This window comes from Oncorhynchus mykiss, chromosome 26 (assembly GCF_057628025.1).
Source record: "Oncorhynchus mykiss isolate SJ-2025 chromosome 26, ASM5762802v1, whole genome shotgun sequence".
NCBI lineage: Eukaryota > Metazoa > Chordata > Actinopteri > Salmoniformes > Salmonidae > Oncorhynchus > Oncorhynchus mykiss.
The window spans coordinates 38,955,687-38,979,927 of record NC_143047.1 but is presented as its reverse complement, the minus strand read 5'-3'; the positions used below and the strand labels follow the sequence as shown (position 1 = coordinate 38,979,927).

Sequence of the window (24,241 nt, the reverse complement as noted above, 5' to 3'; positions counted from 1 at the left end):
GAACATATTGTTTTTCCCTGTCTTCTCCTTTATCAGCCCCCGGAACATATTGTCTTTCCCTGTCTTCTCCTTTATCAGCACCCGGAACATATTGTCTTTCCCTGTCTTCTCCTTTATCAGCCCCCGGAACATATTGTCTTTCCCTGTCTTCTCCTTTATCAGCACCCGGAACATATTGTCTTTCCCTGTCTTCTCCTTTATCAGCCCCCTGAAATATTGTCTTTCCCTGTCTTCTCCTTTATCAGCCCCCGGAACATATTGTCTTTCCCTGCCTTCTCCTTTATCAGCCCCCGGAACATATTGTCTTTCCCTGTCTTCTCCTTTATCAGCCCCCGGAACATATTGTCTTTCCCTGTCTTCTCCTTTATCAGCCCCCGGAACATATTGTCTTTCCCTGTCTTCTCCTTTATCAGCTCCCGGAACATATTGTTTTTCCCTGTCTTCTCCTTTATCAGCCCCCGGAACATATTGTTTTTCCCTGTCTTCTCCTTTATCAGCTCCCGGAACATATTGTTTTTCCTGTTGCGGCTGTGAAGGTGGATGTGGTTGTTAAGAATTAAATTTCACTAGGAACAGGCATCATTATCTTTTGTATGTGTGTCTCCACGTGCGTGGGCGCGTGAGGGAGAGGCTTTGAACACTCACCCCAATTTGTAGCCACACGCGCACACAAACACACACACACACCTCCTCTCTCCGTTCTGTTTCCATGCTAGGCAGTTTGCCATGGCAGAGAGAGGTCAGACAACATGTGATTCTGCAGTGGTGGTGTGGAATGCATTCAGCCCCAGTCCCCAGGCTCTGAATGACAGCCAGCCAGCCCAGCCCAGCCAGCCCAGCCCCTCCCAGCCAGCCAGCCAGGCAGCCCAGCCAGCCAGTCAGACAGCCCAGCCAGCCAGCCAGGCAGCCCAGCCAGCCAGTCAGGCAGCCCAGCCAGCCAGCCAGGCAGCCCAGCCAGTCAGCCAGGCAGCCCAGCCAGTCAGCCAGGCAGCCCAGCCAGGCAGCCCAGCCAGTCAGCCAGGCAGCCCAGCCAGTCAGCCAGGCAGCCCAGCCAGTCAGCCAGGCAGCCCAGCCAGTCAGCCAGGCAGCCCAGCCAGTCAGCCAGGCAGCCCAGCCAGTCAGCCAGGCAGCCCAGCCAGCCAGGCAGCCCAGCCAGCCAGGCAGCCCAGCCAGCCAGGCAGCCCAGCCAGCCAGGCAGCCAGCCAGCCAGGCAGCCCAGCCAGCCACAATTCATATGTCCATCTGCTGGACTAAATGGTTACACTACTTATAGTTTCACTAGTGCTTATGTGGAGGTGCTGCCATTGCAGAATGTTGGAATGATAAAAAAATAGCCGCCATGCCTGGAGCTTTTTGAGCTGGTTTATTGTTTTCACTGTGAGGCTGGTCCTGTCACCCAGGCTGGTCCTGTCACCCAGGCTGGTCCTGTCACCCAGGCTGGTCCTGTCACCCAGGCTGGTCCTGTCACCCAAGCTGGTCCTGTCACCCAGGCTGGTCCTGTCACCCAGGCTGGTCCTGTCACCCAGGCTGGTCCTGTCACCCAGGCTGGTTCTGTCACCCAGGCTGGTCCTGCCACCCAGGCTGGTCCTGCCACCCAGGCTGGTCCTGTCACCCAGGCTGGTCCGTTCACCCAGGCTGGTCCTGTCACCCAGGCTGGTCCTGTCACCCAGGCTGGTCCTGTCACCCAGGCTGGTCCTGTCACCCAGGCTGGTAGGCTGGTCCTGTCACCCAGGCTGGTCCTGTCACCCAGGCTGGTCCTGTCACCCAGGCTGCTGCTTGTTCCCGTGTCACAGGATCAGGCCCCCAGTCTTACATCTGTCTGACATTTAGCTCCTTTGTTTGTGTCAGCGTTCCATGGGTGCGTCACGACATCATTTCAGCTCAGAGGACAGGGCTAGACAGTGTGTGTGTGTGTGTGTGTGTGTGTGTGTGTGTACACGTGAGGTGCACGCACACGTGTCTCTGTATATATAATGTCCATGTGTGTGTGTGTAATGGAGCAGGAGGCATCACCTTGTCAGACCTCCAGCTAAGCAGCATCACCGCATCACAGGCATCTGTCTTCATGAGGGAGGGAGGGAGCGAGGGGGGAGGGAGGGACGGAGCTGGCTGTACCGCTGCTGCAGGGTCAAGAGATTACAAACTCAATTGTGCTCCTCAGGCGAAGGTTTGTCTGCTCAGCAACTTCCTCCCGGTGACAGATGAGAGCGAGGGAGGGAAAAGGAGGAGAGGATGCCCCGCTGCCTCATCCTCCTCCAGTCATCCTCCTTTCTCGCCCTGTGTGTGTCACAATCTGAGGCTTGATGACCAGACAGCCTCTCCTGTACCATCTCCACTCCAAAATAGCTTCTCCTGTACCATCTCCACTCCATTACAGCTTCTCCTGTACCATCTCCACTCCATTACAGCTTCTCCTGTACCACCTCCACTCCATTACAGCTTCTCCTGTACCATCTCCACTCCATTACAGCTTCTCCTGTACCACCTCCACTCCAAAATAGCTTCTCCTGTACCATCTCCACTCCATTACAGCTTCTCCTGTACCACCTCCACTCCAAAATAGCTTCTCCTGTACCACCTCCACTCCATTATAGCTTCTCCTGTACCACCTCCACTCCAAAATAGCTTCTCCTGTACCATCTCCACTCCATTACAGCTTCTCCTGTACCACCTCCACTCCAAAATAGCTTCTCCTGTACCACCTCCACTCCATTACAGCTTCTCCTGTACCACCTCCACTCCAAAATAGCTTCTCCTGTACCATCTCCACTCCATTACAGCTTCTCCTGTACCACCTCCACTCCAACACAGCTTCTCCTGTACCACCTCCACTCCAACACAGCTTCTCCTGTACCACCTCCACTCCAACACAGCTTCTCCTGTACCACCTCCACTCCAACACAGCTTCTCCTGTACCACCTCCACTCCATTACAGCTTCTCCTGTACCACCTCCACTCCAACACAGCTTCTCCTGTACCACCTCCACTCCATTACAGCTTCTCCTGTACCACATCCACTCCATTACAGCTTCTCCTGTACCACCTCCACTCCAACACAGCTTCTCCTGTACCACCTCCACTCCAACACAGCTTCTCCTGTACCACCTCCACTCCAACACAGCTTCTCCTGTACCACCTCCACTCCATTACAGCTTCTCCTGTACCACCTCCACTCCAACACAGCTTCTCCTGTACCACCTCCACTCCATTACAGCTTCTCCTGTACCACCTCCACTCCAACACAGCTTCTCCTGTACCACCTCCACTCCATTACAGCTTCTCCTGTACCACCTCCACTCCAAAATAGCTTCTCCTGTACCATCTCCACTCCATTACAGCTTCTCCTGTACCACCTCCACTCCAACACAGCTTCTCCTGTACCATCTCCACTCCAACACAGCTTCTCCTGTACCACCTCCACTCCAACACAGCTTCTCCTGTACCACCTCCACTCCATTACAGCTTCTCCTGTACCACCTCCACTCCATTACAGCTTCTCCTGTACCACCTCCACTCCAACACAGCTTCTCCTGTACCACCTCCACTCCAACACAGCTTCTCCTGTACCACCTCCACTCCATTACAGCTTCTCCTGTACCACCTCCACTCCAATAACAGCCTGTGGGAAGAGCTCTGTCAAACCAAGAGGCTCTATGTAACCTGGACACTTAGTATATTTTTTTATCTTTTTCCATAACAATAAAATTAATAGAAAATATATTGTAACTTAACATTATTACTAGTGCCACAGTACAATATTATTTTAACTATGGGATAGGTGTTCTTGTATTTTCACATGTATAGATTCACATCTTTTCTTTCATCTGTGAGCAAGCAGCCAGGACAGAGAGACCGAGAGCCAACCACTTCCCACAGGGGCTGAGTGAACACAGATGGGGGACTCTTTTCCTTTGGCCCACTATCAAAGCTAACACTCACCTCAGGAGAGAGACGCGTTCATAAACTCCCTCTCTATCTCCATTTCCCTATTATCAAATCAAAATGTAGCCATGAAACGGTTTGTTAGCTGACTGAAATCCAATCCATTTCGCTGACAGTATTGCCACTAAAGGAGGTGGATTTGTGATGGGGATAAAGGGAGATTGTGGAGGAAAATAACAAGTTTTAATGCTTAAGATTCCCTGGAGTTCTTTGAAGTCTGGTTTTGAAAGCAGACATGGTAATTGTCCCTGGGGGAATTCACGTGTGTGTGTGTGTGTGTATGTGTGAAGTTGGGTAAAGCCGTATGCTCGGTAAAGAGGTTGTCTAATGCAGTGCACATGTACAATAGTCTGCCCACTAACACAAATGTACATTCAACACATGTACAACAGTCTGCCCACTAACACATCAAATGTACATTCAACACATGTAGGTGCAGTCATTCCATGATTTTATGGTGTATTAATATTACACTGTAGTTCTATATTTCCTCTAGCATTTTGTCCAAGTGCTATTTGGTAACTTTTTGTCCAAGTGCTATTTAGATGTTTAGTATAGGTTTACAGAGACACGTTTCTCAAGTGCATCGTTATTCCCTAAATAGTCAAAAGAAGAGATGTCGAATTTACAAATATTCAACACATAGTAGGTTAAACACGGTGTTCTCCTTCTCTGTCAGAACCTAGTAGACTTCGGACAGAGAGGTAACTGTAGGCTTATAGTGTAGATCAGACCCAATGCCAGGAACGTTCCAACAGTGGGACACGTTGTTGAGTCTAAAAACACTGTGGGTGTTGTGAGGCCGTCCTGTTTTCTTGCCGCTCGAGGCCCACCACAGGAGGTGAAGTCATAAACAGGGCTGGGAAAATGGGACTTCGCTATGCGAGGCAACTGGTGTAAATCTTCCTGTGCAAACACATGACTTCATTACACCTGTCATCACTAAAGCTAAATTGCTAATGTGTCTCTTGCTAGCTCTTCACTGAGGCTCTCTGCGATTTGAATCGTCATGTTTGTGGAGCCCTGAGGTAAAATAAATAAACCATGATGCTCCGACCCACTTGTCAAACTGCAGGAGCTTTAAAGTCCCAGTGCAGTCAAAAAATAAATGAAATGTTCTTGTGTTTTATATAGTTGTCCACACGGAGTTGGGATATTACTGTAACATTTTGAAAATGATGATAATGTGCTTTTAGTGTAAGCGGTTTGAAAAGACCGCCTAAAATGTCAGCCTGTTTATGTGGGCTGGCGTTTTGGCCTGACTGGTGACATCACCAGGCAGTAAATGAGTTAATAGACCAATACGAGAGTTCCAGACCTCTCTGCCAATAACAGCTAGTTTTCACTTTCCCCCTCCCCTCTAAAAACACTGACAGACAGTTCTAGATAAATTATTGCTTGAGCAATCTTTGCTAAGAAGTTATTTCTGCTTCTTTTTGACCATTTTAATTGAAAACGATCACAGTAAGGTACTTAATTGTTACCCAGAATTGAATTTGATATTGAGATAAAAACGACTCCATTGGGCCTTTTAAAAGCTTTAATCTTTCATTAAAACAATAACAAAGTGGTTTTGTTAAAAAGCTGAGGGATGGGAGAAATGTAACATTGGAGAAACAAACATTGGAGGTCATATGTTGGGTTCTGATGGGGTGTGACAGTTGAACTAAGCTCATGAGACATAAGTTATGTTCTTAAAAACAATTGTATAAAATGTGTATATAGCATTAATGTATAAGTCAAAAAATGTATGTAGCAACTAATTATTTTACATATACGTTTTCGTAATTTATCAAACACACTTATCCACAGCGACTGACAGTTAGTGCATTCATATTAAGATAGCTAGGTGAGACAACCACGTCACAGTCGTAGTAAGTACATTTGTCGTAAATAAAGAGATTATCAGCAAAGTCAGAGCTAGTAAGATAAGTAAGTGCAATGTTGTTGTTGTTTTTTTTTTGGGGGGGGGGGGGGGGGGGTAAGACTGAGATGTGTTATTTAAGATACTGAAGAGGGAGGGTTTCAGATGTTTTCAGAAGATTGGCTAGGAGGCTGCTGTCCTAGCATCAGGGGGAAACTGGTTCCACCAATGGGGTGCCAGGACAGAGAAGACCTTTGATTGGTCTGAACGGGAGCTGTTTCAGTTCAGCAGTTAAAGAGGACAATGTTAGCTTTCATTATCAATTGTGTCATAGTTACAACTCGAAACCAAGTCTTGCGTGCGCTAGCTAGCTACTCCATTTATGTTAGCGCTAACAGTCAGTCTGCCATGAGAGACTATGTAATAAGTCCTTTTATAATTATCCACATAAAACAGTCTTTGTTCTTCAGATAAACTTAAATCAACACCAGAGGTCCCAGTATGGCTATATTGGAAAGAAAAGTCCTCATGTTTAGCCTGGGCATGTAGCTGTGTTTTAGCAGTCGAGCGGACTGACACAATGGAATAATTGAAGACCCTCCTTGCCGGCTCAGAGCTCCTAATAAACAGATGTCTTTCCTCGGCTTGAGGATATTAATAATGTTAAAAAAAATGAGTCAGTGTTGGACACTCTTAGATAATTAATGTGCACTCTCCTACTTGACACCGGTTGATTCTGTGGCTGAAGGACAGTCTGTAATACAGCAGTTTCATATTGATTTGGATTTGTTCAGCCATTCAACATCAATGTGTTGTTATGCTACTGAAGGAGTGTTGTCAGCTTCTTGGCAATTTCAGACTTGTTTGGGTGCTTCCTGTTACTAAAGCAAATGGTTTATAAAGATGGAATCCTTAAGAATCCTTCAGAAAAAAATTTCCAAGATCGCATAGCAGTTCAGACGTCTTTTGTCCTCGTCTTGTCGTGTCCTGTATATATATATATATTTACAACTTTTTTTCACATACATTTTATTTTTATTTTCCATCAACTCATCTTCTAAACACTCTCCTGCAACCAGCCTCACCAATTTATATTTATAAAAAAGTATTATTTACCTCAGATCTGCAATCCTTCAGGAAGCTAGCCAGAAACTCCAGGAGGCTGGCCAGAAACTAGCCAGAAGCTAGCCAGGAGCTAGCCCAGAAGCTAATCAGAAGCTAACCACGGTTTGTGGTCATCGGCTGTCCTTTAGTTCGAAAATCTATCGAAAATCTATCGCCAGTTTTGTACGGCGCAGCGCGGCTCGGAACGGAACATACCGGACCAATTTTTCTCTCCATGTCCCTGGATTTCAACTGCTCTCTGGACATTCATACCCGGATCTCACAGCTAGCTAGCTGCTATCCGTGTGACAGTCGGCTTTCGTCGATTCCGGAGCAAACATCGATTGTTCCGGTGCTAGCCAGCTCCGTCAATCACGCCTGAGTTCCATCATTCACTCCTGGGCTGCAGTCACCTATCCGGACCCGTTTCACTGCCTACGCGGAGCCCCACCGGGCCTTCACAACCGGACTGCCGACGTTATCTACCTGAAGGAGATCCGGCTGGCTCCTCTGTCGCGACGTTACCGGAACGCCCATCTGCGGCCCGCTAACCGTTAGCTGTCTTTCCGGCTGCTATTCTGAATAGACAATCGGACAATTTATTTATTTGAATTATTATGTTTTCTTCTCGGGCCTCTATAACTATATCTATTGTTCTTATTTTTGTTGTTGTGTGATTTTGATTAATCCCCTCTACCACACGGAACCCCACTAATCTACTGACCGAACGCAAGAGGTGGCTAACAACAGACTCCATCCTATGCTAGCTTGCTACCGGTTGGCTTGGCTAGCTGTCTAAATCGCCGTGACCCTAAACCAACCTCTCCACTCACTGGACCCTTTTGATCACTCGACTAAGCATGCCTCTCCTTAATGTCAATATGTCTTGTCCATTGCTGTTCTGGTTAGTGTTTATTGGCTTATTTCACTGTAGAGCCTCTAGTCCTGCTCACTATACCTTATCCAACCTATTAGTTCCACCACCCACACATGCAATGACATCTCCTGGTTTCAATGATGTTTCTAGAGACAATATCTCTCTCTTCATCACTCAATACCTAGGTTTACCTCCACTGTATTCACATCCTACCTTACCTTTGTCTGTACATTATACCTTGATGCTATTTTATCGCCCCCAGAAACCTCCTTTTACTCTCTGTTCCAGACGTTCTAGACGACCAATTCTTATTGCTTTTAGTCGCACCCTTATTCTACTCCTCCTATGTTCCTCTGGCGATGTAGAGGTGAATCCAGGCCCTGCAGTGCCTAGCTCCACTCCTATTCCCCAGGCGCTCTCTTTTGACGACTTCTGTAACCGTAATAGCCTTGGTTTCATGCATGTTAACATTAGAAGCCTCCTCCCTAAGTTTGTTCTATTCACTGCTTTAGCACACTCTGCCAACCCGGATGTTCTAGCTGTGTCTGAATCCTGGCTTAGGAAGACCACCAAAAATTCAGACATTTTAATTCCAAACTACAACATTTTCAGACAAGATAGAACTGCCAAAGGGGGCGGTGTTGCAATCTACTGCAAAGATAGCCTGCAGAGTTCTGTCCTACTATCCAGGTCTGTACCCAAACAATTTGAACTTCTACTTTTAAAAATCCACCTTTCTAAAAACAAGTCTCTCACCGTTGCCGCCTGCTATAGACCACCCTCTGCCCCCAGCTGTGCTCTGGACACCATATGTGAACTGATTGCCCCCCATCTATCTTCAGAGCTCGTGCTGCTAGGCGACCTAAACTGGAACATGCTTAACACCCCAGCCATCCTACAATCTAAACTTGATGCCCTCAATCTCACACAAATTATCAATGAACCTACCAGGTACCTCCCCAAAGCCTTAAACACGGGCACCCTCATAGATATCATCCTAACCAACTTCCCCTCTAAATACACCTCTGCTGTCTTCAACCAAGATCTCAGCGATCACTGCCTCATTGCCTGCATCCGTAATGGGTCAGCGGTCAAACGACCTCCTCTCATCACTGTAAAACGCTCCCTGAAACACTTCAGCGAGCAGGCCTTTCTAATCGACCTGGCCGGGGTATCCTGGAAGGATATTGACCTCATCCCGTCAGTAGAGGATGCCTGGATATTTTTTTAAAAATGCCTTCCTAACCATCTTAAATAAACATGCCCCATTCAAGAAATTTAGAACCAGGAACAGATATAGCCCTTGGTTCTCCCCAGACCTGACTGCCCTTAATCAACACAAAAACGTCCTATGGCGTTCTGCATTAGCATCGAACAGCCCCCGTGATATGCAGCTGTTCAGGGAAGCTAGAAACCATTATACACAGGCAGTTAGAAAAGCCAAGGCTAGCTTTTTCAAGCAGAAATTTGCTTCTTGCAACACTAACTCAAAAAAGTTCTGGGACACTGTAAAGTCCATGGAGAATAAGAACACCTCCTCCCAGCTGCCCACTGCACTGAAGATAGGAAACACTGTCACCACTGATAAATCCACCATAATTGAAAATTTCAATAAGCATTTTTCTACTGCTGGCCATGCTTTCCACCTGGCTACTCCTACCCCTGTCAACAGCACTGCACTTCTCCTTCTCCCAAATCCATTCAGCTGATGTTCTGAAAGAGCTGCAAAATCTGGACCCCTACAAATCAGCCGGGCTAGACAATCTGGACCCTTTCTTTCTAAAATTATCTGCCGAAATTGTTGCCACCCCTATTACTAGCCTGTTCAACCTCTCTTTCGTGTCGTCTGAGATTCCCAAAGATTGGAAAGCAGCTGCGGTCATCCCCCTCTTCAAAGGGGGGGACACTCTTGACCCAAACTGCTACAGACCTATATCTATCCTACCATGCCTTTCTAAGGTCTTCGAAAGCCAAGTCAACAAACAGATTACCGACCATTTTGAATCTCACCATACCTTCTCTGCTATGCAATCTGGTTTCAGAGCTGGTCATGGGTGCACCTCAGCCACGCTCAAGGTCCTAAACGATATCTTAACCGCCATCGATAAGAAACATTACTGTGCAGCCGTATTCATTGATCTGGCCAAGGCTTTCGACTCTGTCAATCACCACATCCTCATCGGCAGACTCAACAGCCTTGGTTTCTCAAATGATTGCCTCGCCTGGTTCACCAACTACTTCTCTGATAGAGTTCAGTGTGTCAAATCTGAGGGTCTGTTGTCCGGACCTCTGGCAGTCTCTATGGGGGTGCCACAGGGTTCAATTCTTGGACCGACTCTCTTCTCTGTATACATCAATGAGGTCGCTCTTGCTGCTGGTGAGTCTCTGATCCACCTCTACGCAGACGACACCATTCTGTATACTTCCGGCCCTTCTTTGGACACTGTGTTAACAACCCTCCAGGCAAGCTTCAATGCCATACAACTCTCCTTCCGTGGCCTCCAACTGCTCTTAAATACAAGTAAAACTAAATGCATGCTCTTCAACCGATCACTACCTGCACCTACCCGCCTGTCCAACATCACTACTCTGGACGGCTCTGACTTAGAATACGTGGACAACTACAAATACTTAGGTGTCTGGTTAGACTGTAAACTCTCCTTCCAGACCCATATCAAACATCTCCAATCCAAAGTTAAATCTAGAATTGGCTTCCTATTTCGCAACAAAGCATCCTTCACTCATGCTGCCAAACATACCCTTGTAAAACTGACCATCCTACCAATCCTCGACTTTGGCGATGTAATTTACAAAATAGCCTCCAATACCCTACTCAACAAACTGGATGCAGTCTATCACAGTGCAATCCGTTTTGTCACCAAAGCCCCATACACTACCCACCATTGCGACCTGTACGCTCTCGTTGGCTGGCCCTCGCTTCATACTCGTCGCCAAACCCACTGGCTCCATGTCATCTACAAGACCCTGCTAGGTAAAGTCCCCCCTTATCTCAGCTCGCTGGTCACCATAGCATCTCCCACCTGTAGCACACGCTCCAGCAGGTATATCTCTCTAGTCACCCCCAAAACCAATTCTTTCTTTGGCCGCCTCTCTTTCCAGTTCTCTGCTGCCAATGACTGGAACGAACTACAAAAATCTCTGAAACTGGAAACACTTATCTCCCTCACTAGCTTTAAGCACCAACTGTCAGAGCAGCTCACAGATTACTGCACCTGTACATAGCATACATATAATTTAGCCCTATCAACTACCTCTTTCCCAACTGTATTTAATTTATTTATTTATTTTGCTCCTTTGCACCCCATTATTTTTATTTCTACTTTGCACATTCTTCCATTGCAAAACTACCATTCCAGTGTTTTACTTGCTATATTGTATTTACCTTGCCACCAAGGCCTTTTTTTGCCTTTACCTCCCTTCTCACCTCATTTGCTCACATTGTATATAGACTTGTTTATACTTTATTATTGACTGTATGTTTGTTTTACTCCATGTGTAACTCTGTGTTGTTGTATCTGTCGAACTGCTTTGCTTTATCTTGGCCAGGTCGCAATTGTAAATGAGAACTTGTTCTCAACTTGCCTACCTGGTTAAATAAAGGTAAAAAAAAAAAAAAAAAGGTGGTCAGTCACTTTGTTCTTCAGGATGTCTGCCTTCTACAAATACTTCTCTTTACTAGTTTTTCCACCACTCCTTGACTTTGTAATTTGTTCAGAAACATTAAATGTAACACATTTTAAAAGATTTCCTAGGAGCAGTCTGAATAAACGGCTACAAAGCTACAATCAGCTGGATGAGAATGAATGGGTGGAACAAGAATGACTATATTGAAGCTCAGTGATCTGAAAAGCCACCCTCCACCACTATCATTTATTTTAGCTTGAAGTGGGTTTACAGTGAAGACACAGGTCACATGACCCATCAACGGGACTCAGACCAGTACATCTGTTTCTTTACTCTCAGTGTGAAACCAGCCTTGACAAAGCCTTAGTATTTTGGGTTTTTCACCCACTCTCTCTTTTTTTCTGTCTTTGTCTCTCTCTTTCTCTTCTGATTTCTCTGCCTCTTCTCTCTGTCTCTATCCATCTCTGTCTCTCCCTGTCTTCCCACCCTCCCTCTTTTTCCCACCCTTTGTTAAAAGCCTCCTCCACAGCTCCCTGCTCCTGTGGCTCAGTAGCTCCCTGCCAATGAAGGCCTTTTTATTGGGCTGAGATTGAGTGCAGCCAAGCGGGGCCCGACCAGGCAGGGCCAAAGCCACAGCCACACAGGCCCATTACCACCACCGCTGCTGCGCAGCGCCTGGCCTCAGAGAGAGAGAGAGGAGATTGCTTGTCTCTGCCTCCCCTAATTGCCGACAGCAGCTGAAAAGGACCAGGGAGAGTGAGAGGGGGGAGGCAGAGCAAACAGTATTGGCTTGTTCACCAGTCATAGACCAGCAGCATGGACCCATACAGCTTATAGGGCTCTTGCTGTTCTGTTGGAAGCCCAGAGCTGTGTTTTTCTTGTAGTTTTGGGCCGTGCAGGGTGGAGTTCACCCTACTTGTTGATCTGATGTCACGTTAGCAGTTTACCTACTTGTGATTGAGGTTTGTGTTTGACGGGGGTGAACTGATCCTAGATCTGTGCTGAGGGCCAACTTCTATCCCGTGTCTTTGTGAGGGGACAGAGGTGGGCGCAGCCTTTGAGGGGCCTTGGTGCACTTTCTCTGCCCCTTGAATGATCCTGTAATATCCTCCTCACCTAGCCAACATCCCCGTCCTGCAGAGTATGTCTCTGGTCTCCAATGGACTCTGTGAATTTCATATTATTACAGGCGCTTATTGTTGCAGCCCGCTGGCAATATCCCAGCAAATTGAAAAGAATGGGCCGTTTATTAACTTGGCTGAGGCGGATGGCGAGGCTGCAAGCCATTTTTTTCCTTTCCTTTTTTCCCCACTGTGTTTATAGGGGGTTGTTTTCATTCAAGAGCCTCTCTTTTCTGAAATGTCTGTACTGTAGGGAAGGTGGCTAACCCACCACTCACCACCTGGGAAACTATTATTAAAGAGCTGCAGTACGTTGAGCCGCGGGAATCCTTAGCAGACTGAAGACTCTCAAAGAAGAGCTAGCTAGTTCACTGTGTCCTCTCCTTGAACACCCAAAAACACTATTTTAATGAGGGTATCGTTGCAAAACTAAAAGAAGGTGCCTGTAACATTGCTGAGAGAGTTGCCATTGTCAGTGAAACCATAGCAACATTGGCAGCAGTCAAACCTGCCGGTGCCCGCTTGCTAACGATTTGGAAATTCTCCAAACTTTTGGAAGAGTTGCACATTTTGGACACATCTTCCCAGTGTTTGTGACTGTGAGAGAATTAGCACGAAACTAGCAATTGAACACTTGAGCCAGTTTGAGGTCCAATCTGCCCTCATATTTTCATCAAGTCTAAGACATTTGCATGATTTAAGACAGAAGATTTCGAGAACCTAGACTCAAAACTCAATATTTGTTTTATATACTTTCTTTGTTGGGATGCAGTTTAATTTAAAACATTAGGGCAAACTGTACAAATGTGGCTCTTAATTAAAAATGTTAAGCTTTTAATGATGTCAAACCTTCAGTGTGTACAAGGCCTACGTTATCAGAGAGGTTTTGGAATATGGAACAATGAAGGATTTTATGGAGTCAGAGTTGTATCCCTTTGTTAGCGTGTGTATTTTGACCTCATTAGATCATGCCTGATGCATTTGGAGTGTTTGAGTGAGCCACGGCACTGCTACGGCCCAATGTTTCATGCCTTTTTGATTAGCATGGTATGGAAACAATTAGACTCGGGGAGGGGAGGCAAAGCCGGCTCGATTCAACAGCTTTAAATGCTAATTGGCTAATGGAGGATGAAAGAGCGGGCGACCGGCTGCGTTTTTGACATGAGCTCACTCAGACGCTGGATTCAGCTACTCTCAATTCATCTGGATTTAGACGGACCACCACAACCACCATTTTGTTTTCCTTTCAAAACCTGGAAAAATACTACTACTGCCATCTCAAAGCTGAATGTGCTTACACACTCCCAAGTTAGCTTTAAGTGAGAATATTCAAGCACGCATCACAGCAGGTGAAAACACATGTAAGGGAAGCGTTTGATGTCTTCTGTAATGGACTGGCTGCACCAGTCTTGTAAATACACCTCCTCCAAGTGGAACAAGGAGGCCTCTCTTCCTCCAGACTGACGTTCATAATTACCGTAGTGGGATGCTTGCTTTAGGATATGGGCTATTTCCCCTGACTGAGATGATAGAAGAGGGATAGCTATGCAGTATGATATAGGACTTCCATCTTTTCTGTTGACAACCCCTGTGTTCGCTAACCCCCGTAACCACTCGGAATGTTGCAAAATTGGTGAGAGATTTATAGCGCTACTCTCCCAATTTAGCAGAGAAGCACTCAAAGGTTGAACCTCACACTTCGCTACCGGAGTGTCATTCAGAGTCGGACTGCAAAACACCATTACTAGTGTGTTTCTATCGGGTTCTACAACAAGCCGCCACTGTGGAATCCCTGTTGAGCTTCAGAGGGTGTTCAATGATGTTTCATCACATGTGGTTATTACGGTCAGTTCAGCGTTGACTGGGAAGTGTAATAAGCAGCCCCATCACCTCTCCCAGTTTGTCAGGAACTACACAAACTGTCTGTCTTGTCGATTCTCCTAAAAGCCCTGGATTAGTCACAACCTTCAGTGCTGCTCTTAAGAGAGACAGAGGGGGTGTAGAGGAAAGAAGCGAGCCGTCATGAAAAGCCGCCGCTTCCTGATTTCGCAGAGATGCAATCACGGCACTATCTGATAGACGTGCTGGAGGAAATTGGATGAGCTGAGAGCTGCTCCACCTGGACAGATTGGAAAGATGACTCCTTTGTCATGAAAGTGTCAGTCAATTCCCCCTACTGTCACCTGAACAACCAATCAGAGGGAGGGAGAGATGTTTCTTCTTTCCAGGGCTCCATGCTTTGCAGTGGGAGTGTTAATTAACAACAAAAAATGTTTTATTGTCAAATACACCTGACAGGTGCAGTGAAATGTGTTGTTTTACAGGGTCTTCCATAGTAGTATGGCGCACCTGGAGCAAATTAGGTTTAAGTACCTTGCTCAAGGGCACACCGGCAGACGTTTTACCCTGTCGGCTTGGGTTTTCGATTCAGCAACCTTTCGGTTTCTGGCCCAACGCTCTAACTGTTAGGCTACCAGCCACCCTATCTATGTATCAACAGTACTGTACTGTCTGGAGCTAGGGCCTGAAAGAGATGTCATATTGTGTAAATAATAAAGCTGTCACAGTAGAGAGATGATTACAGCTGTAATAACAAGCTACAACATGATGATACCAATTTGGTAACACTTCATTTTAAGGGTCCATAGTAAACCATTTGTAAGGCATTTACAGTTTGCTCACCATTTATAAATCATTACTCCCACATGTGTAAATGTTAGTAAGCTAGTTATTCAGACATGAATATATATTTCCTTTTAACGTCCTGTCTTGTGTGCTTGTTTTTGACCAGGTACTGCTGGAATGGCTACCAATAACATGGCCTTCATTTTGTGAGAAATTACACTGGTCACTCAAAACATTTATTAAGTATTTTTTTAAAGTATTAATAGGACTCAGTTTAGATTAGGGACTGCAAAAATAATTTACTAATGATTAGTAAATGGTTTAATAATGTGGGAGTAATGATTAATACATGGTGAACACACACTTTATAAATGCCTTCTAAATGGTTTATTATGGAACCTTATAATATAGTGTTACCAATGATTTCATTTCCCCCACATCCAGCCCCTCCCTCTTTTTTCTACCACTGTGTCTTTATAAAATCATGTTTTGTAGAACAGATGAAGATGTATGTAGAATGATGATGATGTATGTAGAATGATGATGTCATGTTGCGTAACCCCTCTGATGATTGTGGTGTCTCAGTGTCGTGTTTGTTTCATAATGTATAACGAGTTATAAGGTGTTACGCCACCCTTTCCACAGGGATGTAGAGATTCCATGTAAACATGCTTCAATTAAAAACGGAGAACCCTTTATTCCAGGTTATATTGCTTTCATGTCTATGGTATTACTCTGATAATAACAGGTTCTATCTACCTGTAGGTTCTCTGTCCTTCCTGACCAGGATGTATCAGTCTAACAGCAATGAAGGTTCCCAGTGTCACCACTCCTGTCTGTCCTCAGGAAAAGCAGTGCTCTGACTGTTTCTGTGTTTCCTGCAGTTTCCTCAGACCTGCGAGGAGTCTGGCTCTCCGTTCGTCTTCGTCTGCACCAACCCTCAGGAGCTGCTGGTGAAATTCCCCATGAAAGGGAAACATAAGATCTGTAAGTGCTGCGTCTTTCTGTGTCGCAGAGTAGTAGATCCCAACGAGTTTGGTTGAGCTTTCTGTGTCACAGAGTAGTGGATCCCAACGAGTTTGGTTGAGCTTTCTGTGTCACAGAGTAGTGGATCCCAACGAGTTTGGTTGAGCTTTCTGTGTCACAGAGTAGTGGATCCCAACGAGTTTGGTTGAGCTTTCTGTGTCACAGAGTAGTGGATCCCAACGAGTTTGGTTGAGCTTTCTGTGTCGCAGAGTAGTAGATCCCAACGAGTTTGGTTGAGCTTTCTGTGTCGCAGAGTAGTAGATCCCAACGAGTTTGGTTGAGCTTTCTGTGTCGCAGAGTAGTAGATCCCAACGAGTTTGGTTGAGCTTTCTGTGTCGCAGAGTAGTAGATCCCAACGAGTCTGGTTGAGCTTTCTGTGTCGCAGAGTAGTAGATCCCAACGAGTCTGGTTGAGCTTTCTGTGTCGCAGAGTAGATCCCAACGAGTTTGGTTGAGCTTTCTGTGTTGCAGAGTAGATCCCAATGAGTTTCGTTGAGCTTTCTGTGTCGCAGAGTAGATCCCAACGAGTTTGGTTGAGATTTCTGTGTCGCAGAGTAGATCCCAACAAGTTTGGTTGAACTTTCTGTGTCGCAGAGTAGATCCCAACGAGTTTGGTTGAGATTTCTGTGTCGCAGAGCAGATCCTAACTTGTTTGGTTGACCTTTCTGTGTCGCAGAGTAGATCCCAACAAGTTTGGTTGAGATTGCTGTGTCGCAGAGTAGATCCCAACGAGTTTGGTTGAGATGTCTGTGTCGCAGAGTAGATCCCAACGAGTTTGGTTGAGATTTCTGTGTCACAGAGTAGATCCTATTAGGTTTGGTTGAACTTTCTGTGTCGCAGAGTAGATCCCAACGAGTTTGGTTGACCTTTCTGTGTCGCAGAGTAGATCCCAACGAGTTTGGTTGAGATTTCTGTGTCGCAGAGTAGATCCCAACGAGTCTGGTAGAGCTTTCTGTGTCGCAGAGTAGATCCCAACGAGTATGGTTGAGCTTTCTGTGGGGGAACACAATTCTCACACAAGCGCTGCATCTACACACACACACACACACACACACACACACACACACACACTGTATACACACAAACAAACATAGGTCTTGTGCAAAAATGAACATGTTTTGCAAAAGATTTTTAAAAATATTAATGCGCTCACAGTCTCCCAAAGAGCAATCTGTAAAGACAAGATGTTGATGTCAGGTTGCCCAGGGGATGTGGGAGACTGTAGCTACTGTAGTGTCAGTGTTGTTAATGTATGGTGTGATTTCTAATAGGTCAGAGCACATTCCCCCGCTGTAGCTGGGGATGTACCTGCAAGCTCTTTTGTTCATTTTTGACAAACTCCTGAGACATGAAGGGTTGTTTATGTCCCCCTCTCCCGTCTCCGGTCCTTTAAGATGGATGGCGGGTCTTTGGGAGATTCAAGGTAAAATACTAGCACTGCCCTTGATCAGTAAGGGAGGATTTCAGTTGTATTGTGAAGGGGTGAATTCAAGCAACAGCCCAGAGGGTTAAGTTGCTTGTGCTCATAAAAAACAACAATAGGTATATCATCTGAGGAAACCATTTAGTCATCATTCTGTATTTGCTAACTGGTTCCACTCCCATTGATTTGCATGGAGTTATGCTAATGCTAAGCTGTGAGCTAATGCTAAGCTGTGAGCTAACTGCGCTAACCCAAATCTTAGATCCCTAACGTTGAGTCCATAGACCACTAAGTCTAGGCATCCATTCTAAAGAGTAACATGTATATTTTGAATGCAATATCCCTTTAATACATTGAATAATGCCTTATTACCTTTATATTGAGTGTAACCTATAAGATATCCAACTAGTCCCCAGACAGTTAATTTCTAGCACACTATTGGACCTGTCATCTCCTCTTTATATCCAGCTAGTATTTCACCCTCTATTACTCTGCAGCCTCTGAAGGCTCAGAACCATCTCCAGGGAGACCACCTGTGAACCCCACACAAGTGCTGGTGGGTGGGGGGGTGGTGTCTGTGTGTTTCTGTGAGTCAAACGGGGGAACCTGCTGTTAGAAGCTGGCCGAGTATTTAGAGGGTTAGCTGCTAGAGCCAAGCAGACATTCTGTATCTATTCACAGTGTCTCTCTCTGTCACTCTCTGTTTCTGTGTCTCTCTCCCTCGCTCTCTCAATTTAATTACATTTCAATTCTCTGTCTCTCTCCCTCTCTCAATTTAATTCAATTTCAATTCTCTCTCTCTCTCTCACTCTTTTGTTCTTGTCTTCCGCCTGGGTTGCCTCCCTAACACACAGGGTCAGGGGGCTACTGCCGCCACTCTCGTTCAGGGAGGCCCAGTGTGACTGTTCTTCAGCCCTCCACTGTGTTAGATAGGAAATGACCTCTTCTCTTGTCCAGCTAGCTGCCTCAGACCTGACAGGGCAGCAGAGCGGTGGAAGGATTAGACAGGAAAGGACCTCTTCTCTTGTCCAGCTAGCTGCCTCAGACCTGACAGGGCAGCAGAGCGGTGGAAGGATTAGACAGGAAAGGACCTCTTCTCTTGTTCAGCTAGCTGCCTCAGACCTGACAGGGCAGCAGAGCGGTGGAAGGATTAGACAGGAAAGGACCTCTTCTCTTGTCCAGCTAGCTGCCTCAGACCTGACAGGACAGCAGAGCGGTGGAAGGATTAGACAGGGAAGGACCTCTTCTCTTGTCCAGCTAGCTGCCTCAGACCTGACAGGGCAGCAGAGCGGTGGAAGGATTAGACAGGAAAGGACCTCTTCTCTTGTTCAGCTAGCTGCCTCAGACCTGACAGGGCAGCAGAGCGGTGGAAGGATTAGACAGGAAAGGACCTCTTCTCTTGTTCAGCTAGCTGCCTCAGACCTGACAGGGCAGCAGAGCGGTGGAAGGATTAGACAGGAAAGGACCTCTTCTCTTGTCCAGCTAGCTGCCTCAGACCTGACAGGGCAGCAGAGCGGTGGAAGGATTAGACAGGAAAAGACCTCTTCTCTTGTCCAGCTAGCTGCCTCAGACCTGACAGGGCAGCAGAGCGGTGGAAGGATTAGACAGGAAAGGACCTCTTCTCTTGTCCAGCTAGCTGCCTCAGACCTGACAGGGCAGCAGAGCGGTGGAAGGATTAGACAGGAAAGGACCTCTTCTCTTGTCCAGCTAGCTGCCTCAGACCTGACAGGGCAGCAGAGCGGTGGAAGGATTAGACAGGAAAGGACCTCTTCTCTTGTCCAGCTAGCTGCCTCAGACCTGACAGGGCAGCAGAGCGGTGGAAGGATTAGACAGGAAAGGACCTCTTCTCTTGTCCAGCTAGCTGCCTCAGACCTGACAGGGCAGCAGAGCGGTGGAAGGATTAGACAGGAAAGGACCTCTTCTCTTGTCCAGCTAGCTGCCTCAGACCTGACAGGGCAGCAGAGCGGTGGAAGGATTAGACAGGAAAGGACCTCTTCTCTTGTTCAGCTAGCTGCCTCAGACCTGACAGGACAGCAGAGCGGTGGAAGGATTAGACAGGAAAGGACCTTTTCTCTTGTCCAGCTAGCTGCCTCAGACCTGACAGGACAGCAGAGCGGTGGAAGGATTAGACAGGAAAGGACCTCTTCTCTTGTTCAGCTAGCTGCCTCAGACCTGACAGGACAGCAGAGCGGTGGAAGGATTAGACAGGGAAGGACCTCTTCTCTTGTCCAGCTAGCTGCCTCAGACCTGACAGGGCAGCAGAGCGGTGGAAGGATTAGACAGGAAAGGACCTCTTCTCTTGTCCAGCTAGCTGCCTCAGACCTGACAGGGCAGCAGAGCGGTGGAAGGATTAGACAGGAAAGGACCTCTTCTCTTGTTCAGCTAGCTGCCTCAGACCTGACAGGGCAGCAGAGCGGTGGAAGGATTAGACAGTGTTGACACTTTACTTAAAGGTCTGCTGACTTAAAGGTCTGCTAGTAAACTGCTTATGAACGTTGACTTATTTAGAAACAATTTACTGTTAAACTATTTACTATTAAACTATTCACTATTAAACTATTTACTATTAAACTATTTACTATTAAACTATTCACTATTCAACTATTCACTATTAAACTATTCACTATTAAACTATTCACTAGTAAACTATTCACTATTAAACTATTTACTATTAAACTATTCACTATTAAACTATTCACTATTAAACTATTCACTATTAAACTATTCACTATTAAACTATTCACTATTAAACTATTCACTATTAAACTATTCACTATTAAACTATTTGCTATTAAACTATTCACTATTAAACTATTCACTATTACACTATTCACTATTAAACTATTCACTATGAAACTATTTACTATTAAACTATTCACTATTAAACTATTCACTATTAAACTATTCACTATTAAACTATTCACTATTAAACTATTCACTATTAAACTATTAACTAATGAAAACTATTCACTATTAAACTATTTACTATTAAACTATTTACTATTAAACTATTTACTATTAAACTATTTACTATTAAACTATTTACTATTAAACTATTTACTATTAAACTATTTACTATTAAACTATTCACTATTAAACTATTCACTATTAAACTATTTACTATTAAACTATTTACTATTAAACTATTCACTATTAAACTATTAAACTATTCACTATTAAACTATTCACTATTAAACTATTCACTATTAAACTATTCACTATTAAACTATTAACTAATAAACTATTCACTATTAAACTATTCACTATTAAACTATTTACTATTAAACTATTCACTATTAAACTATTCACTATTAAACTATTCACTATTAAACTATTCACTATGAAACTATTTACTATTAAACTATTCACTATTAAACTATTCACTATTAAACTATTCACTATTAAACTATTCACTATTAAACTATTAACTAATGAAAACTATTCACTATTAAACTATTAACTAATAAACTATTCACTATTAAACTTTTCACTATTAAACTATTAAACTATTCACTATTAAACTATTCACTATTAAACTATTCACTATTAAACTATTAACTAATAAACTATTTGCTATTAAACTATTAACTAATGAAAACTATTCACTATTAAACTATTCACTATTAAACGATTTACTATTAAACTATTCACTATTAAACGATTTACTATTAAACTATTCACTATTAAACTATTAACTAATGAAAACTATTCACTATTAAACTATTCACTATTAAACTATTTACTATTAAACTATTAACTAATGAAAACTATTCACTATTAAACTATTCACTATTAAACTATTTACTATTAAACTATTCACTATTAAACTATTAACTAATGAAAACTATTCACTATTAAACTATTCACTATTAAACTATTCACTATTAAACTATTAACTAATAAACTATTTGCTATTAAACTATTAACTAATGAAAACTATTCACTATTAAACTATTCACTATTAAACTATTTACTATTAAACTATTCACTATTAAACGATTTACTATTAAACTATTCACTATTAAACTATTAACTAATGAAAACTATTCACTATTAAACTATTCACTATTAAACTATTTACTATTAAACTATTTACTATTAAACTATTCACTATTAAACTATTCACTATTAAACTATTCACTATTAAACTATTTACTATTAAACTATTCACTATTAAACTATTCACTATTAAACTATTAACTAATAAACTATTCACTATTAAACTATTCACTATTAAACTATTAAACTATTCACTATTAAACTATTAAACTATTCACTATTAAACTATTCACTATTAAACTATTCACTATTAAACTATTCACTATTAAACTATTTAGTATAGAAACCTATTTCCTATTAAACTATTCACTATTAAACTATTTCCTATTCACTATTCAACTATTTAGTATAGAAACCTATTTACTGTTAAACTATTCACTAATAGTTTACTATTATGACTACTATTTTATGACTAAACTATTTAGCTTTATAATGACACCCTGTCCACCAAGCAGTATTGCATTCAATGCTGGTACCCATGGAGAGAGGAGAGGTGTTGTGGTAAATATGGGATATTGGAACCAAGAGAGACGGGTCATTAGACTGGTCATTAGGGAGAGACTTGTTGTTAAACTGGTCATTAGGGAGAGACTGGTTATTAGAGTGGTCATTAGGGAGAGACTGGTTATTAGAGTGGTCATTAAGGAGGGACTGGTTATTAGAGTAGTCATTAGGGAGAGACTTGTTGTTAAACTGGTCATTAGGGAGAGACTGGTTATTAGAGTGGTCATTAGGGAGAGACTGGTTATTAGAGTGGTCATTAGGGAGAGACTGGTTATTAGAGTGGTCATTAGGGAGAGACTGGTTATTAGAGTGGTCATTAGGGAGAGACTAGTTATTAGAGTGGTCATTAGGCAGAGACTGGTTATTAGAGTGGTCATTAGGGAGATACTGGTTATTAGAGTGGTCATTAGGGAGAGACTGGTTGTTAAACTGGTCATTAGGGAGAGACTGGAAATTACACTGGTTATTAGGCAGAGACTGGAAGTTACACTGGTCATTAGACTGGTCATTAGACTGGTTATTAGGGAGAGACTCGAAATTACCCTGGTCATTAGACTGGTTATTAGGGAGAGACTCGAAATTACCCTGGTCATTAGACTGGTCATTATGGAGAGACTGGTCATTATGGGTCCTGCAGAGTAGTGACATTCCGAAGGGGAGAATGATGTGAATTCTTCATTGAGGTGTGGGTGGATGTTCAATGTAATGTACACTGGATAGAGCCCATTGTGGTGTGGGTGACTGTGCATGCGTGTGTGTGCATAGATCAATGTGTTTGTGTGTGTCTGTGTGTATGTTTACAAACTGGGGACTTTCCTCTGATTGTACCCATTCATCCACACACTGTAACGACCCCAGCCAACCACTTCTGTCGGAGCTGAAGGTCACCCCGGCTGTTCAGAGCTATCAAACAACCTGACAAGTGCCCCCCCCTCTCTCTCTCTCTGTCTCTCTGTCTCTGTGTCTCTCTGTCTCTGTGTCATTTTTTCTCTCTCTCTCTTTCTTCCTCTCTCCCTCCCCTCTTTCTCTCTCTCTATTTCTCCTCCCCTCTTTCTCTCTCTCTGTCTCACTCTCTCTCGTGAGATACTGCAGAGTGCTGATCCAGACCCTCCATCTGCTTGCTGGCTACTGCAAATGTTCCAGTCTCTCCAGTTACCAGCCTTTAGTGTCTAACTGATCTCCTTAAAGAGTGTGACCCAGTCATCCTGAACACCTCTCCGTTTCACTTGGTTTCATTAGGACACTATTCACTTAGCTTTATGTGCTTCGGATGACATGTGAGGTGAAAATCTGGTCTATTCTCTCTCTTCGCTCGCTCTCTCTCTCTTTCTTTCAAACACACACACACACACACACACACACACACACCATATAAGTAGGTACATCAGATTTCTCACAACACCATGAAATGCGTTTGGATACTGTACATGCCCAGGGAAGAAAAATGAACCTGTTTATTTGTACATTGTGTCAGCGAGGTGTGAGTGAGTACCACAGACAACTGTCTCTGAGAGTACGCTTCCTTGTTTGCCCTGCGTTTACTGCCGTGTACACAAAGAACCCCTTCCAGCTGTCTTGTCACAATGCCATTTGCATCCATGTTAGTGAATACATTGACAAGCACTGCAATATGTATGGCTGCCGTCCCCCAGGTTACACAGAGATGGAAGTGGTTTGATAATCCCACTGAAGTGAAGTGGAGGTGGGGGGGGGGGGTTTGCTCCAGTAACCATCCTACCTCACGGTTAGCTCTTTGTTTTACCATGTTGAAAACACAGTGCCATGGGATTGAAACAGAAAGCCAATTAGCTTAACCAGCGTCCAGCTTTTTCTCCGGAGGGGGTCCTTGCATTTTCTACCTCTTTTTACTCCTCCGCCGGGAGACTGAAGAGGTCAGCGACAGAAGAAAGTCCTCTTCTTTTGGTTATTTATTTATTCATGGATGTATTTAATATTCAGGATTTTTCCAGGACTATCTGGCTGCAGAGGGGAATTTACTGCTCTGGAGGCGACGGACTGGGAACGAAATCACGTTTTAGCTCCATTGAGCTT

General features: G+C 44.2%; 1 protein-coding gene across 2 annotated transcripts in view; it reads left to right on the top strand.

The window, feature by feature from the left end:
* trip4 (thyroid hormone receptor interactor 4) overlaps nucleotides 1–24,241 on the top strand; it is an 82,623-nt gene that overhangs the window by 29,812 nt on the left and 28,570 nt on the right. The window contains exon 11 of one of the 2 annotated variants that reach the window (XM_090223049.1): nucleotides 16,063–16,165. The exons of the other annotated variant lie outside the window; for it this stretch is intronic. Within the exon in view, the coding sequence (XP_090079175.1) occupies nucleotides 16,063–16,165 (103 nt within the window). The remainder of the gene's footprint in view (nucleotides 1–16,062; nucleotides 16,166–24,241) is intronic. 2 annotated transcript variants of the gene reach the window in all.